This window comes from Micrasema longulum, unplaced genomic scaffold, assembly GCF_059751315.1.
Source record: "Micrasema longulum isolate JH-2025_06_02 unplaced genomic scaffold, ASM5975131v1 h1tg000986l, whole genome shotgun sequence".
NCBI lineage: Eukaryota > Metazoa > Arthropoda > Insecta > Trichoptera > Brachycentridae > Micrasema > Micrasema longulum.
Genome location: NW_028278175.1, coordinates 410,593 through 425,902, shown reverse-complemented (window position 1 = coordinate 425,902; position 15,310 = coordinate 410,593). Strand labels below are relative to the sequence as shown.

The 15,310-nt window shown below is 31.8% G+C and overlaps 1 protein-coding gene across 1 annotated transcript in view; it reads right to left on the bottom strand.

The window, feature by feature from the left end:
• Positions 1-1,975: 1,975 nt before the first annotated feature.
• Positions 1,976-15,310, bottom strand: part of LOC148277753 (uncharacterized) — an 81,162-nt gene continuing 67,827 nt past the window's right edge. The window contains exons 13-22 of the mRNA XM_088232447.1: positions 14,119-14,347; positions 10,843-10,985; positions 10,362-10,552; positions 9,324-9,421; positions 7,932-8,167; positions 7,266-7,492; positions 7,072-7,178; positions 6,422-6,723; positions 3,592-6,335; positions 1,976-2,977 (exon numbers count right to left, since the gene is read on the bottom strand). Coding sequence (XP_088088573.1) covers positions 2,053-2,977; positions 3,592-6,335; positions 6,422-6,723; positions 7,072-7,178; positions 7,266-7,492; positions 7,932-8,167; positions 9,324-9,421; positions 10,362-10,552; positions 10,843-10,985; positions 14,119-14,347 — 5,202 coding nt within the window. The 3' untranslated portion in view covers positions 1,976-2,052. The remainder of the gene's footprint in view (positions 2,978-3,591; positions 6,336-6,421; positions 6,724-7,071; positions 7,179-7,265; positions 7,493-7,931; positions 8,168-9,323; positions 9,422-10,361; positions 10,553-10,842; positions 10,986-14,118; positions 14,348-15,310) is intronic.

Genomic DNA, 15,310 nt, shown 5'->3' with positions numbered 1-15,310 from the left:
AAAAAAAATGGCTCGATGAATAGTTTGCCGCAAAAGACAAACAGTGTTTCTGGCATGGTATTCATAACTTAACCTGAAAGATGGGCGACGTGTGTAGAAGCCAATGGCCAATATTTTGAATGAACAAAAATAAATTTCCCTTGAAAATTACGTGTTACCTTTACAACAAAAACCGGCAAAAACTTATGCATACACCTGGTACATTGAATCTTCCAAGATGCTAAATTGTAAAACGCGTTGCAACGGTTATACATAAAATTTGAATTTAATTGCCTTTTCAAACCTGCGATCCTCCATTTACAAAACTAATCACCACCGGCTAGGCCACAGCGCTAGAGCATGACAGGATCACTAGGCTCGAAGTTTTCTACATAAAATACAGAAATATATAGGAGACCAAAATATTAAAAATAATAACACCTTGGTTTTTTTTTTCAGCAGGTGAATTTATTATACTAGAATTCATACATTCATTTATTTTAATTTAACGTTACTACCTGATTCCAGAATCATTTAAAACGCTAATTAAACTAATTTTGGTTGAAATGTTGTAGATTACCAATTAATACTTTAAAATTTTCAAACAAGTGAGGAAAAACCCATTACCTTTAAAAATTGTAATTGAAAACTGGACCTTGAGGGATGTATGTTCCAAAATTGCCATTTTCTGGGTTTACATTCTTCATTCAAAAAAATAGTTTTTGTCCTTGAAAGCTTAATACGCTCTTCCAAAATATTGAACAGTCTCGGTGTGATAAAGGAGAGATGAGCTAGGAGAAGAGGACTCTGAGCAAAAGTCGTACGGGTTTTGGGTATGACATAATTTGTGCTCTGGTAAAACCTCGTACAAACATTTTGCTGAGATCTCTCCTTATTGTTCGACCAGAAGTGTGTAAGTGCTTCTTTTATGTACAGTTGTCTCATATCCAGCACCTTCATGTATTGGAACAACTGTTCTGACGAGTATGTTGGAGGGCACCGGAATATTAGACTATGTAGACTCATGTGACATTAAAGCCACACAAGAGTGATGTATTTGTGAAATTAGTTTGACAAATCATATTGATAACATGCCCCATTATTTATAAAGCCATCAAGATTCTTTAGGTTTCTGGCACAAGTTTTTCTCACAATTTCGTATCAAATAATCTTTAAAAGTATTATAAATAAAAATAAGTCGTATTTTATAAACACAAAAAATAATATTTTATAATATTCAACTTGCGGTTTTATTTGAATTGTTGATTTGTGATGAGCTTTTAACTTTAAGAGTGCAATATCTCACAACTAGTAAAATGTTAGTTACCAATTTGTTCCAGAAACCCGACGATATTATGTACCAATTTGTTTTTTTTTTTTTTTTAAATTTATAAGTGTATAATATTGTCCAATAGTACGAAAGGGGTGGGGTATGATATAAATAATAATTATATTTAATGATTGAAAATGTAGGTATGCATTGTTGGGAAGGATCTAAAAATTAAACAAGTTTTTTGATAAAAAAATATATGGTGCACAATCAACAGTTACATATTAGGTATTTCTTATTCTTATAACAGTTTTTTTTTTTTTTAAATTACATAATAATTTATTATTATTTATTTATTTAATATTAAAATGCAAATAATTTAAAAACTTAATAATGAAAGCATTTCTATTAAACATAGTATGTTTTATAGGGAATTTGTATTACATATAAATGCAATGCAATGCGTAAACACACACACAAGGACTGTAATTTTATCTAAAGACAGGCATAAAACAGTTGCATATATTATTTTGGTTAAAATAGATTTTTTTTCTCTTATGTAATTTTATTTACATAAAATATTGTGTATCTTATATTATTATATACATATGTGCATATTGAGAGAAAAATATCACAACTATGTCTTGTAAAAGTAGAGTTAGTACAAATACTGAGTGGTTGAGATAAAAGAGAGTTATGTATAAGGATGGTTGACTGGAAGAAAAATACTACATTGAATATAGTTTTTGGTCAATAACATCCATTGAAATAAATTGCAATCAAATTCTGAAAAAAATCATTTGTTAATGATGATTTAATTTTGTCTTAGATGTTAGTTGAAATTGTGAGAGAAATTTTTTCCCTTGATTGAAATTGGTATTACTGGTTCTAAATAAAAATCTCTCTTGCGGAGGCTGACTTGAAGTATTTTGATATTCAGGTATAAAGTTTTGATACTGAGGTCTTATGATCATCTCAGGAAGTAGAAAAGAATAATTAGATGATTGATTATCGACATTATAATTTTGTTGTGGTTCTAAAATGTAGTCAGAAAATTGTGTGTTTAATTTATGCTGATTCTGTTGAAAAACTACCCCATTATTATTCGGTTGATCCAAAAGATTATGGTATTCTTTCAAAGTTTGTTTATTAAGTAGTTTATTAGCTCTATTCTTGAAAGCTTCAACATTTTTTAGAGCCCGTGGAAAATATAAAAGATGCTCAACATTATCTACTGGTTGGTTATTTTTGAGCGTTATGTTTTCGGAACATGATTCTATTTCATGTTCTCTTTGAAATGCACCTTCAAATTTATTTGGGGTATTACAATATGCAGATGCTAATACACTTTGTGGATTTAACAAATCTTGATCTGTAAAACCTTTTGTGTTGTACAGATTCGATGAACGGTTATCATAATTATTTATCCAATTCCCATCCATTTCATCGTCACTGTCATTGTCATTTTTGGTTTTGTTTGTTTGTACTTTATACACAGGATTCTGCAAAGTTTGTTCATATTCCGATTCTTTTGAATACATTGGTCCAATTGATTTTTGATACTTTTCACAGTTGTATGAATCCATATAAATGTTTAAACTATCATTATCATTAATAGTGCTTCTAATACTATTTAATGCATGTTTGGTGTTCTCAGTTTTGTTGGTATTTGTTTTCTGGTTTACAAATATTTGTTTCTTTTCCCAATTTTTATTTGATGTGTCTTTTCTATAAAAAAATAAATTAAATAAATAACGAATATTTCTCAGCTCAAAAAAAACTAGATTCCATAGTGTTGTAAGTGGTTGGTAAAATTATTGTAAAATGGATATAAATTAATATTGGGTTAATGCTGATATAAAAAATTATGCGCAAAAAGTATGGATATTATTGTTTCAAAACATATGTATGTTTATGTGTTTGATTGGTTGTACTTAAATAATATACATACATATTTACAGTAATAAAATTATCTAACAAGGATATTAAATAAAAATATACTATTAACCGGATTGGAATTTTTGCTAGAAATAAGTTTTTTTTGTCTGGCTCGTGGTCTAATGGTCAGCGCATTTGCATTTGACATGATTAACATGAAATATGTCCATATTTAAAAATGTATTTTTACACTAGAATATTAGGTCTGGCACCTGAAGCATAAGCCTTTCATTAACCTTCATGTAACAAAAATGATCAAAATACTCTATGCTTGGTGTACCAATGGAGTGCCCTATGGACCATTAGGTGTGGAAAGGTAATAATTAAATGAAAACGATATTCTCCAGCATGTGTATACAAAAGTTATGCATATAAATTATTTTCTGTAAAATTAATATACCTACCTTGAAACATCAACATTAGTATCGGTTTGTATTTGAGAATCTTCCTTTGGTAAATGCTTGAGGAGGATTGTTTCAATCCTTGGAATGAAAATATTTTGATTATTTTCTTCTACTGATTGCTTGGAAATGAGAATGGCTTTTTCTTGGGGATCTTGATTGGATGATGTTTCTTGGGAAGTATCCAAGTGTTCATCTTTGTCTGATACTGCAGCTTCGGGTAAACAGTGAAAGGGAGATTTGGTAAACCAATCTTGAATAAAACTTTCCTTACCAAAACTTTTGTCTTTGGGTAAAGTAGAGTCTGTCCTGAATATATCTCCCAAAATTTGAGTGTTTTTAAATCTTGACTTAGATTCTTTTTCTACAATAGATTTTGCTAAATTTTCAAGTGTTTTTATTTTATAAGTCACAATAGGTTTATTTTGCTTCACTTTACATATTTGTAAATCGTAAACGCTATTGTTTTCTTGGATTTTGATATATTTTTCTGATTTTGCGTTATGAGCTTGGTTTACACAACTTTTTTCCAGTGCAACATTGAAAGTACTCTTCTGATTTTTTGTATTCATGATATTAAGTGAGTACATTGGCTGAATTTCTGGTAATGGCAAGTGTAATACTGATTTTATAACTTCTAAAAGTGGTGTTTCAATAAGCTTCGGTTCTTTACTTTTGTTGGCAATGGTTAAATTATTATTTATAACTGAAAGTTCACCTTCATTTGAATGGTTGTTTATAGGCAAAATGCTTTTTGAAGCTGTTGTCAACACCAAGGGATTTCTCCAAGACACAGATCTGATTTTCTTATTTTTATACTTTGTAGGATATTTTTTGATTGGAAGTGGCCTTTGAATTGTATGGAATGAAATGTTATAAAGCTTTTTATAATTCTCTCTAACATATATATTATGCAAATCTTTTTGAAATGTAATTTTTAAACAACATTTTGTAATGTAAATATTATTTTCATTTACTTTTGAAGATTTATTAGATTTTATAAGTTCAGTTGTCGAAAGATTATTAATTGGATAATAATCGGGATTTCTTTTACAACACTGCGGTGGTTTGTGTTCAAGTACAAGTTTATGATTATCAGTTTCTTCGATATTTTTAGTGTTTTTTGAAATATCTAAATGTTTATGGTAAGTTTGTTCCTTTGTTTCTGGGGGATTTAGAGCATCTTCTACAAAATCATATTCCTTACATATATTATCTTTCGAAATATGTTTGTCAATTTCTTGTAATGAATTCTCGGCCACTTTAAATTTATTAGATTCTATGCGAGGTGTCAAATCTCTTGGTAATACAGGTTCAATATTTTTTTGCAAACTTTCAGAAGGCAGTAATGAACAACTTATTTGGTGGGCAAGATCAATGTTTAGTTTTTCTTTTAATTTTACATCATTGTCAATACAGTTTTCTTCAGTATTAAAACTTTTTCCATTTATAGCTGAAAAATTCTCGAAAACATACTTTTCAATTTGTGACCCAGAAGTATAATTGTTAGTGTTATTTTCATTTATGTATTGTGGTCGTTTGAGAGGAGATTTCTTATCTATAGAGGTAATATTTTGTTCATAAAAATTGTTATTTAATTTATGGCGTTTTGTAGTGAATTGTAAGATATCTTCTTTTTCTATATTACTACTTGGGCATGAACCATAACAACTCTCTTTTATAATTTGACCACATTCTGTTGGATTATCTCGAGGTTTCATATCATAGTTTGAGTTTAAATTAAACTGTTTACCTATTTCTTGTTCAATATTTTTTTTGGAGTTATTCATATTGAAATGTTTAGTTAACTTCTGAATGGATAATGAGTCATCAGATATTTTGATATATCTGTTTTTCAAAATATCATTATTTTTATGGATACGAAAATCATTATTTGACTTAAGCTGAGAGTGCTTAGTTGTATACAAGTGCGGAGATGTTTCATGCCTTATACATTCGTCAGTATTTTTTTTTTCAAATGATCGATTCACTAATCTTTTGAATTTATCTTTAGTGTATTGAGAGTCCGTATCTGATATAAGGCCTAAATCTTCACCTTGGTCAGTTTGTATATTGGTTTGTGGTTTTGTGAATTGCTTTTCTCCAAATAATGTGGTACCATATAAAGATTTCCCCTTTGGTGAATAATAATTACAATTTTTGATCTCGGACTCTTTAGGAGTACGCATACTGCTACTTTCATTTTCAAAATGATCGGCGGTATGATTCTCGCATCTCTTAAATACATAATTTGATTGATTAGCCTTTTTTTCAGATGCAATTTTGTGTGATTTATACGGAATTATTGGAAAATCTGAAAAATTATTATTAGATGGTAAAGATTTAAGATATTCCATATTTTTAGTTGAATATTTTGTCTTTTGAGCTTCCAAATTTTTACACCACACATCGAAAGAATCATCATTATTATTGAAAATTTCCTCAAATTCTGGAGTATGATCTGATTTTGCGTTCTGCGCAATATATTTTCCTGTCTTATTGAATGATTCTTCCGTATGATTGTCAAAATGCGTATATTTTGTTGAATATGAGTTTGTTTGAGATGTTTGAGAAATGGTTTTCGAGTAGTAAGAATGTTGCTCCGGTATTTCTAATCTATTCTTTTGAACAGTTTTACAATTCTGTGTTTTATTATCTGTTAAAATGTCCATCTGTTTCAATAAAAATCTTGGCTCGATCGTTTCAAAACTTAAACTGCAATCTTGTACATTCTTCGATAAAGGCTTCTAAAAGATAAATAATTCCAAATGTTCAAAGAAAATAACTAAAATGAAATATTATACATAGTGAAATTTGAAATAATAAATCTTACATAATAGGAAATGTCCGAGGCGAGTGTTTCCATGTGAGCAGGTTTTGGAATTGAGTTGATGTAACTATTAATTTCATTCATTATATTTTTTTTGCGCCTTTTGATATTTGGACTTTTGGTTTTGTCTGCAGATTTTTTTGGTGTTTTACTATTCGTTTTGTTTGATGTTTTAACACTTTTATTTGGTTCCTCATCAAACAAGATTGTAAGATTATTTTTATCATTCGTACAATCTTCCCGAATTTGTTCTCGCATAACTCTACTGGTAGTAGTAAATTGTGAAGTAACTTTAGTATTTTTCCCTACATATTGTTGAATATTATGCTGTATTGGTTTTGGAAGTACACTGAGTAACGTTTTATTTATTTTGATGCTACATTGTACATCAATTCCAACTGAAAATAATTAGCCCATAAAAATAAGAATCCAGGTGTTATATTTCATGCTGAAGAAATATACATAAATTAAATTAAAAAAAAAAAAAAAAAAATTACATTCTCTTTCATTTTTATAACTGTACTAATACTCAAAGAGTTAAAATTATTAATTAAATAAATTAAGTTAAATTATTATTAAGTATGTAATTATAAATAACCTACCTGTTTGAAAAAAAAAACAAAATTGATATTTTTTGGGAATAAAATACATACCCCATTTACAACTGATGAAATGTGCATACACTGTGTGAGCTATAGAACATTTTGGAGTTACTTTTCTAATTATTTCAGCGTTGGATGTCTGTAGTATGCTTGAATCCCTGCAATCAATTACAAGATAAAATTTTAGTTGAAGTGTCTGATTTATTTTCAAGATTGATCTAAATTATTTTATATAATGTTTTTACCAGACATCCTCAAAGAGAAGTATATTATTTTCCGAGTCGCCGATAATTAGGAGCACTTTATGGTTTTGTCCTGTAGTTAAACCTTCTTGTAAGATAGTGTGGTTCTTTATTGAGAATTTCACAGTTATTGCTCGGTTGATTTCTGTAACAATACTTATTCCATATTGTGGTAGTAAATTTACTTGCTTCTTTAAAATATTTCCTGCTGGCGGTAATCGGTTCATTATCTAAAAAATTAAAGGCATTTATTCGATCGGCGTCACATAGATAATTCCAAACACAGGATTGATAATTTAAAATCAATTTTACACACTAATAACGGGCCTAATATATAGTATCAGGCCTGTATTCAGATACAAAACTCAAGTACATTCTAATCTCATATGCAGAGAAGACTTGAAGGTGAGAACAGTAGAATGCACTTTCCTCACCTTGAGTTTTGTCTCTGAATACAACCATTAGAGTCTTAATTTTGTCAAAAGTGTGAGAATTAAAAAATATAAGTTTGTATAAATGACTGAACTTAAATTGAAAATAAAAATAATGATTACATTTAAACCACAGGAAAATATAAATAAATCAATAGGTGCATATTTTAAAAATGACATCAAAGTTTCATGTAAATATTTTACTTTAATTTATTGAAAAGTAAATGACTTTATTTACCCGTTCAAGATCCCTCGGATTACTTTGCTGGATGCTTTCGAATGATGTCTTTCCTGCTGTCACAAGCAGCGATGAGAAGGTGGGGCCTATTCCACTCAGTTGGCGAACTATAAAGCAACTATTCTCCCATAGGCGAGCGGCAAAACATTTGGACAATATTACTGAACTAAGGACCGCTTGGAACACTTGCTTTCCTTCAGCCCTTGCACTTGGCCTCGTCAAGTACATTTCTATACCTAAAACAGTACAGAAAACATCATCACATAATATAAATACTTAGTAAATGCGTCCTGCAGTTTCAGTTTATTTTTATTTAAAGTAGACATAATTTGTTGATTTGAAAGCCATAGGTATAAAAAAGTTCATTTAAATATAAACCTAAAAAAATAACAAACTAGTAAGTAAGTTAGATTAACACTAGCAATGGTTTCCTAAGAAACCGGTGCTATTATCTAGCGGCTATAATATGCAGTGATGCGGTGAGTGTAACAGGACGGCCGTATTAATTGGGACCAGAGATGTCAACTTAGAGAGAGTGGAGCCGTTATTATATGACAAGGAGTCATTGGAAGTCGAAAACTACCGTTTGGAGGAGAGTGAAATGTTCAAAAATATTAAAGTGTGAATTTCAAGGTTTAGTGCAAATTTCACAATTTTCATGATTTTCTTACAAAATTAATATAAATTTTGTCATTTTTGATAGTCCTAATTACGTTAGTAATCATTTTCAGACACAAAAATGTTCACTGGAACAAGAGAAATACCGTTCCAAAACTGTTTGTACCGATATGACATCATTGCCACCCTGTTAATGATAGCACCACTGTTTGATGTTTTCTCTCGGAAATCTGCGCTATTTGGTTTGTATAGATAACATTTGAATCATGTCATCCATCGCTACATGACGGCCGCTAGATGACAACATCGCTCTTATAGGAAGCCATGGCGAAGACATCCGTATTGTTAAATAGTACTCAATTTTGTAATATGCTTTATTAAATGCATACGTGCTGATTATTCTATTGTTTACTTTTGTGATTTGTTTGACTTGACTGTGCTGTGTGTTTCTCACCCTTTTGCATCCTTTCAATTTACATTTAATGTCAAATGAATTCGGTAAATATTGAAATATTTAAATTTAGGGACCATTTTCTTCTGGTCCTAAATAACCACGATCCGGAGTTTGCGACATTTACCACGGGACCACTTCTAAATTAAATTACTATAGTAAACGTGGCACTTCTTCCTCAATTCTTTCATTTCATGCTTATCTCAACCTTACTTTCCACACATATTTGACATTTGCGCATCTATTGTATACACTTTGGTCCGAAAATTGTGTTTCCAAAGCATTTAGTTTTTTTTTATTGCTTATATAATAATTAGTCTTACATTTAGATAAGTGCTCTCCAGTTCTCATAACTTTAGTAGCTTCTTGATTCAGGGAAGGGTCAGGGATAGGAAGGCAACCAAACACCGCTTGGATAAGGCTGATGGATAAGAATGGTAACAATATTTATTTAATATAAAAATACAGAACATTCAATATACAGTTAATCGTAAGGTTTTCAGGGTTCATATAGTACATCTTTATCTAACACAATTTTCAAAGTTGTAATTTGTGAATAACTTTGCAAACCCTGCACATAGTTTTGTATTAGCAAAACTGAATGTTTATCATACTTATGTTTTCTTAAATCTTGGCATTTTGATGTTGTAGATTTAAAAAAAAAATAGTTTTATTAAAATATTTTTATTTTTAATACATGGTAAATTCCATTTTAAATTTTTGTCATCATTATAATTTCTCTATCGGCACTCAGTGGTGAATAGGGCACTGCATTGGTATTCCAATTGCGACGTATCTTGATATTTTTTTTTACCTAGGAGGATAGGTGACGCTTACGCTTCAGAAACAATGAAATATTACAGCGTAGAATCACCTTAAAAAAAAGAAAATTCCACATCCACCCTGCCAGGAATTGAGCCTAAGACCTGAAGTGTTGTAGGCAAATGCGCCAACTACAGCCATCGCATCCAAATCACTCGTCAAGGGTTCTGGTTCTATTTCACACTCAGAACTGCATTCTTTATCTGCCCAGAAACAGAATGTTTTGGGTTATAACTGTTGTTATTTTTCTGCAACGAGTATGAACTCACACAGAGAAACATAATTATCTAAAACTCATCTTTGAGTATAATAAGGTTTCATGGCGCCGTTGGTTAGATGGCCTAAGCGGGTTCGATTCCTACCAAATGCAACTGCAAGGAAAAGGTTCCTAACTGGTCTGGGTGTTAAGGTCATTAAACATCCTTCTGTATCTTTTCCTTCCCACCGACAAGCCTCTTTATTTTGAGGCTTAGTGGGTTATTCCTAAATTAAAGAAAAATATGAGTACCCTCTGTATATATGAGGGCCAGTGGTCTTACCAGTTGACTTTCATCTCCTTGGTTTGTATACGGCCCGGAAGGGGAAAGCGACAAGACGGGCCCTGTCCACCTGGTTTTCTGTTGATAAGGTTAAGGCAGCGCTTTTCCCCGGCCCGGAGAGAAATATCACTGAACTCGTGGCAGCCACTCAGTATACACAGCAGCTCGTTCAAAGTCTCCGTACCTTTAATCTGGACATCCACAAATTAAATTTTATAAAAAGTACCTTAAATATAACAAACAGGAATAAGAAATTAGGTAGAATTGAAGATACCATCCAGATATCTATATCCATTTCCGTATTCATTGGCAACCTTGGCAACAAGTTGATATTATTAACAAATATCAACACATTATAATTAACCATGAATACTAAACAAACATTTGAAACATTTACATTTACAGGTACTAATGCATTGCCCTTTGCGGCACTGGGTTCACCCATGGAAATGATGATGACATGTTATTGTTGGATTCTCACCTTAAGTATGAGTTTCATAGTTTCAAAATCCAAACAGTAAGTCGCCATAAGTACTCCCGCCTCCGTGGACGTAATGGCGGTGTCGGAGTTCATAGTCAGGAGACCAGCTCGTGCTAGTGCGTTCACATTCTTCAGGCAAAGTTCTGTAGAAAATCAAAATATCATTTCTAAAACAAAACCAAAATATGAAATTACTACAGCATCTCAAATAACGCCGAACGGCTTTGGAACACAACATATTTTGTTCAATATTTTGAGTGTTAAAAATTTTATAACAAGTATAACGTAGTAATTCATATTGTTTCACTTCTTTTGATTTACAAAAATTAACAGATTGAAGAATTGAAGAAATATTGATGTTCAAACATAGGTAGAATGCTGAATATTGAACGCAAACAATACAGAATTCTGAATGTTAATATATTGCAACAGAGATAGAGAAGGGATATGGAAGTCTAGGTATTTACAGGACTTACGACCTGTGGTTTGCTGGTTTAAGTGGCCACTTTACACACTGTATAACATTTAGCTATGTTTCACCATGTTTAAACATCCACGTTTCCTCCTGGGTTGTGGTCCCGTTGTTAGTAACATAGATGAGGAGGTATGACGTTCGAACCCCGTTCAACCACAACTTATTTCCCATTTACTAACACAGTTATTTACGGCTAATACCCGTATGCAGAGACAAACCTTAAGGTAAGGAAAGTACATTCTATTGTCATCACCTTCGGGTTATTCTTTGCATTTGAGATTAGAATGTACTTTCCTCACCTTAAGTTTTGTCTCTGCATACAGGTATAAGCCTCTAATTGGACCTTATGAAATGTAGACATTTATAAAATTATAGGAAATATACAATTATATATCTTATAAATGCCTGTTGGCTTTCCAATAAAATAAAATAAAATGCCATTAAAATTTTAATATTTGGGTACTTACCTAAATCATAAAATCGAAAAATTTTATTTAAAAAAAACTAATCTGATATGTGCGAGGTTACAGAGCTGAAACCTTTATTGAATGTTCTTCATCTTTGCTGTAATATCGTTGTTGCGCCGGCAATATCTCGTAAGTGATTTTTATTTTTTGAAATCTTTTTAAAACCTATGTTAATTAATAACTGCCTATGGGGTAAAATCCAAAAATTTAGATAAATTCAAAACATTGTTGAGGTTCACCATCTCTGTCGAAATATTCATGAACACGTTTTTAGTCAAAGAGTTACCAAATAAACATCTTTTAATAAAATGCGAAAGATTTTTGTCCTAAGGATAGGTAAATCGCTTTTATTTAATATGTACCTATTTAGGATATGTGTCAAAATGATGTAAAATATTATCTAGGCATGGGACATTCATTACTAGGGAGCATTATTTTTAACATAAAAAATAAATACGAAAATTGTTAAATAATAAATAAATAGTACTAACCTACTTCTAACAGTGGCACCTAAATGTACTTACACGGGCATCTAGAAAAACGATGACGTAAAAGTAATTTGAAATATTTTTTACGCAAGTTATAATTAAATCCCGTCAAATAATTACGAATACCTTTTTTCACAATAATTCAATGTGTTTTTTTAATAATGGATGTAACATGTTTGTTTTTGTGTAACCTTAATATGTTATTAAAAAGGTATAAAGGTTTATAATATACTGAATTGAATACATGCGTAATCATTAATCATTATTTCTGACCTTTGTCTATTTGGAAGATGATCAAATTACTTTATGGATGGGTGCCCGGTTCAATTAAAATGATGAGTGTCGAAAACCCTAACAATTAATTACAGCAAAGTTTTTAGTACTTAATTGCCTTTCGTGAGCTGACTATAAATCTGAGAACCATAAGAAACATAACATGGTCCAAACCATGACCCGTAAAGAGAGTACAAGTGATGGAAATTACTAATCAAAACATTAAAAAGCAGAAATAAACTAACCGCACCGGCACAAAGGTCGCGAGTTCAGCCCTACGACTTTATAAGAGTTGGTTATCATTTATTTATTTAAAATCAGCGTCAAAATTAGCGGCCTCCGTGGTATAAAGGCTAAGACGCTTGACTCACACGTGGAAGGTTCCGGGTTGGATTCCCGGAGAGAACACAAAAAAAGATTAACAAATTACAACAGAGAAGGAGAATATTAGAGAGAAGGAAATATGGATTTACAGAGTTGTTTTAATTTGTTAATCTTAATAGCTCCCTAGGGGGCAAAATCCTTTTTTTTGTCTGCAAACATTTGGACAAAATAAAAATATCGTTATAAAAAAGGGTTTTTCTCAAGCCTGGGTATTCTGCGCTGTAATTCATCACTGTAGTTGTTGGGCCTCCTAGCCTGTTGTGGTGCAAAAAAATAAGGCCTTCTACAAATCAAATAATTCACACGGAGTGGTGCATAGGGCACTATGTAAATAAAATGCAGGGTAGTTATTTGTTTTTTTTCGTTTTATTTACTTTGTTTATCCTCGCAGGTATTTTTTTGCAAAATTAAATAGAGTAGAGATTAGTCGGCTTCATGGTGTACTGGTTAGAGTGTTTACCTGCCATTCAATAAATAAAATAATTTAAAAGTCAATTGTAATACGATAAAAATCAATCTACCCTAAGTTATTTTACCGGGCCGCACAGACCGCACAGACGCACCGGGCCTAGAACAAGCTAGGAGAACAAAATTATTTCTACGTCTATTTTATTTGTAGATCGTCAAATAAGGAGTGATACAATAGATTTGAATGTTTTTGTTAGTAGTTTTTTTATGGGAACTAAATAACATAATGAATACACAAATAATACGTACAAATACAATATGCGGCGGTTTGCGTTGCGGTTCGATGAATAGGTAATTAAATATATAAATTGTTTTTCTGTCTTCTCTCGCAGATGCCTCCCCAAATATTTTGCGAAAAAAACAACTACATGTTGGATTGATTTTGCCTAGCTAAAATCGACAACATCCAGGTCTCGTATTCTCTTTTTCCATACCTCAAAACTAAATAGAAACTAAACTAATCAGAAAGAAATTTTCTTTGTCAGCACCTTTTTAAATAGTTATCATATTTTTAAGACGGCATATAAAACTAGGCGCTTTTAAGGGTTTTTGGATGGTCCCAGCTTGTAACAAAGGTGATTTATTAAAAAAAAAAAAAAACAAACGACAGAGAGACGCCGATGGTGGATATCGCCCTAGTGCTATTCGGAGAGAAAATATGGGAATACGTTTGTATGAAGAAAAGTCAGACCGACATCCTTTTATGAGTTAGTTGACTCACGCTCCAGCCGCTTCTCCACGGTGGCCCGTGGCGTGTGCGGCGGGTAGCCGTAGTGCGCGGGGTGGCGCACGGCGCGCACGTACAGGAAGCTGCAGCGGATCCAGTCCATGGCCTGCAGCAGGTCGGCCAGCGTGCCCAGCGCCGCCTCCGCGTTCAGGTGCTCGGTCAGGTGGCGGTGCAGCGCGCTCTCCACGGCGCGCCTCCCGCCGCACAGCCGACTGTAGCGCTCCTGCAGGGACAATGCGATGCAACTATTATTGGTTTATTATAGAATTATTTATTAGTGTGTTTTGTCGTTATATGTAGTCGTTTACAATATGCAACATAATGTTGTTTTGAACACACTTTGTATATCTTAAAATATTTATTTATTTGACACTTTATATACATATACAATAAATATACATATTATAAGGGCGGGTATATTGCCTTAAGGCAATTTCTTCCTACCTACCCAAACCGTTCAGTTAGAAAAAAATATAAATACATGGACATATTGAATCTTACAATTTTATACAAAAATTAAAAACAAGGATTAACAGAATAAAAAAATATATATATATGTAAAAATTTACACTATACTACGAAGATAGAAGAGGGGATGGGAAGGAAAGAAGAAGGATAAAGGAACAATTTAAATATTAAGATAGTGACATTTCAATCTTGACTTAAATGTAAATAAAAAAATGAACCGTTTATATCAATCCATAAGGGTTTATATGAACGTAGTTTTGCAGAAAGTAGCCAGTCCGCAATTTTGAAAAAATGAGATATTGGTGTTATCGGGTGAAATAAGGTTTATTCTATGTTTGGCTAAAAACAGCCAGACCGCTTTGATACAAAAAACTATAATAATCCCCTTCTGAAAACAGTGTCGACCACAAAAACTATAATAATCACCTTCTGAAAACAGTGTCGACCACAAAAACTATAATCCTTCTGAAAACAGTGTCGACCACAAATACTATAATAATCACCTTCTGAAAACAGTGTCGACCACAAAAACTATAATAATCACCTTCTGAAAACAGTGTCGACCACAAAAACGACATTTCTCAATTTGCAGAAAAGACCCGCAGGACTGCAAGAATCTTACGGTACTTTTAAAATCATTTAAACTGGTCAAATACATAATTAGATTCTTGTTTGTAATTTAAAAAAACTAATGTATTCATTATTTATCATTTGTCTA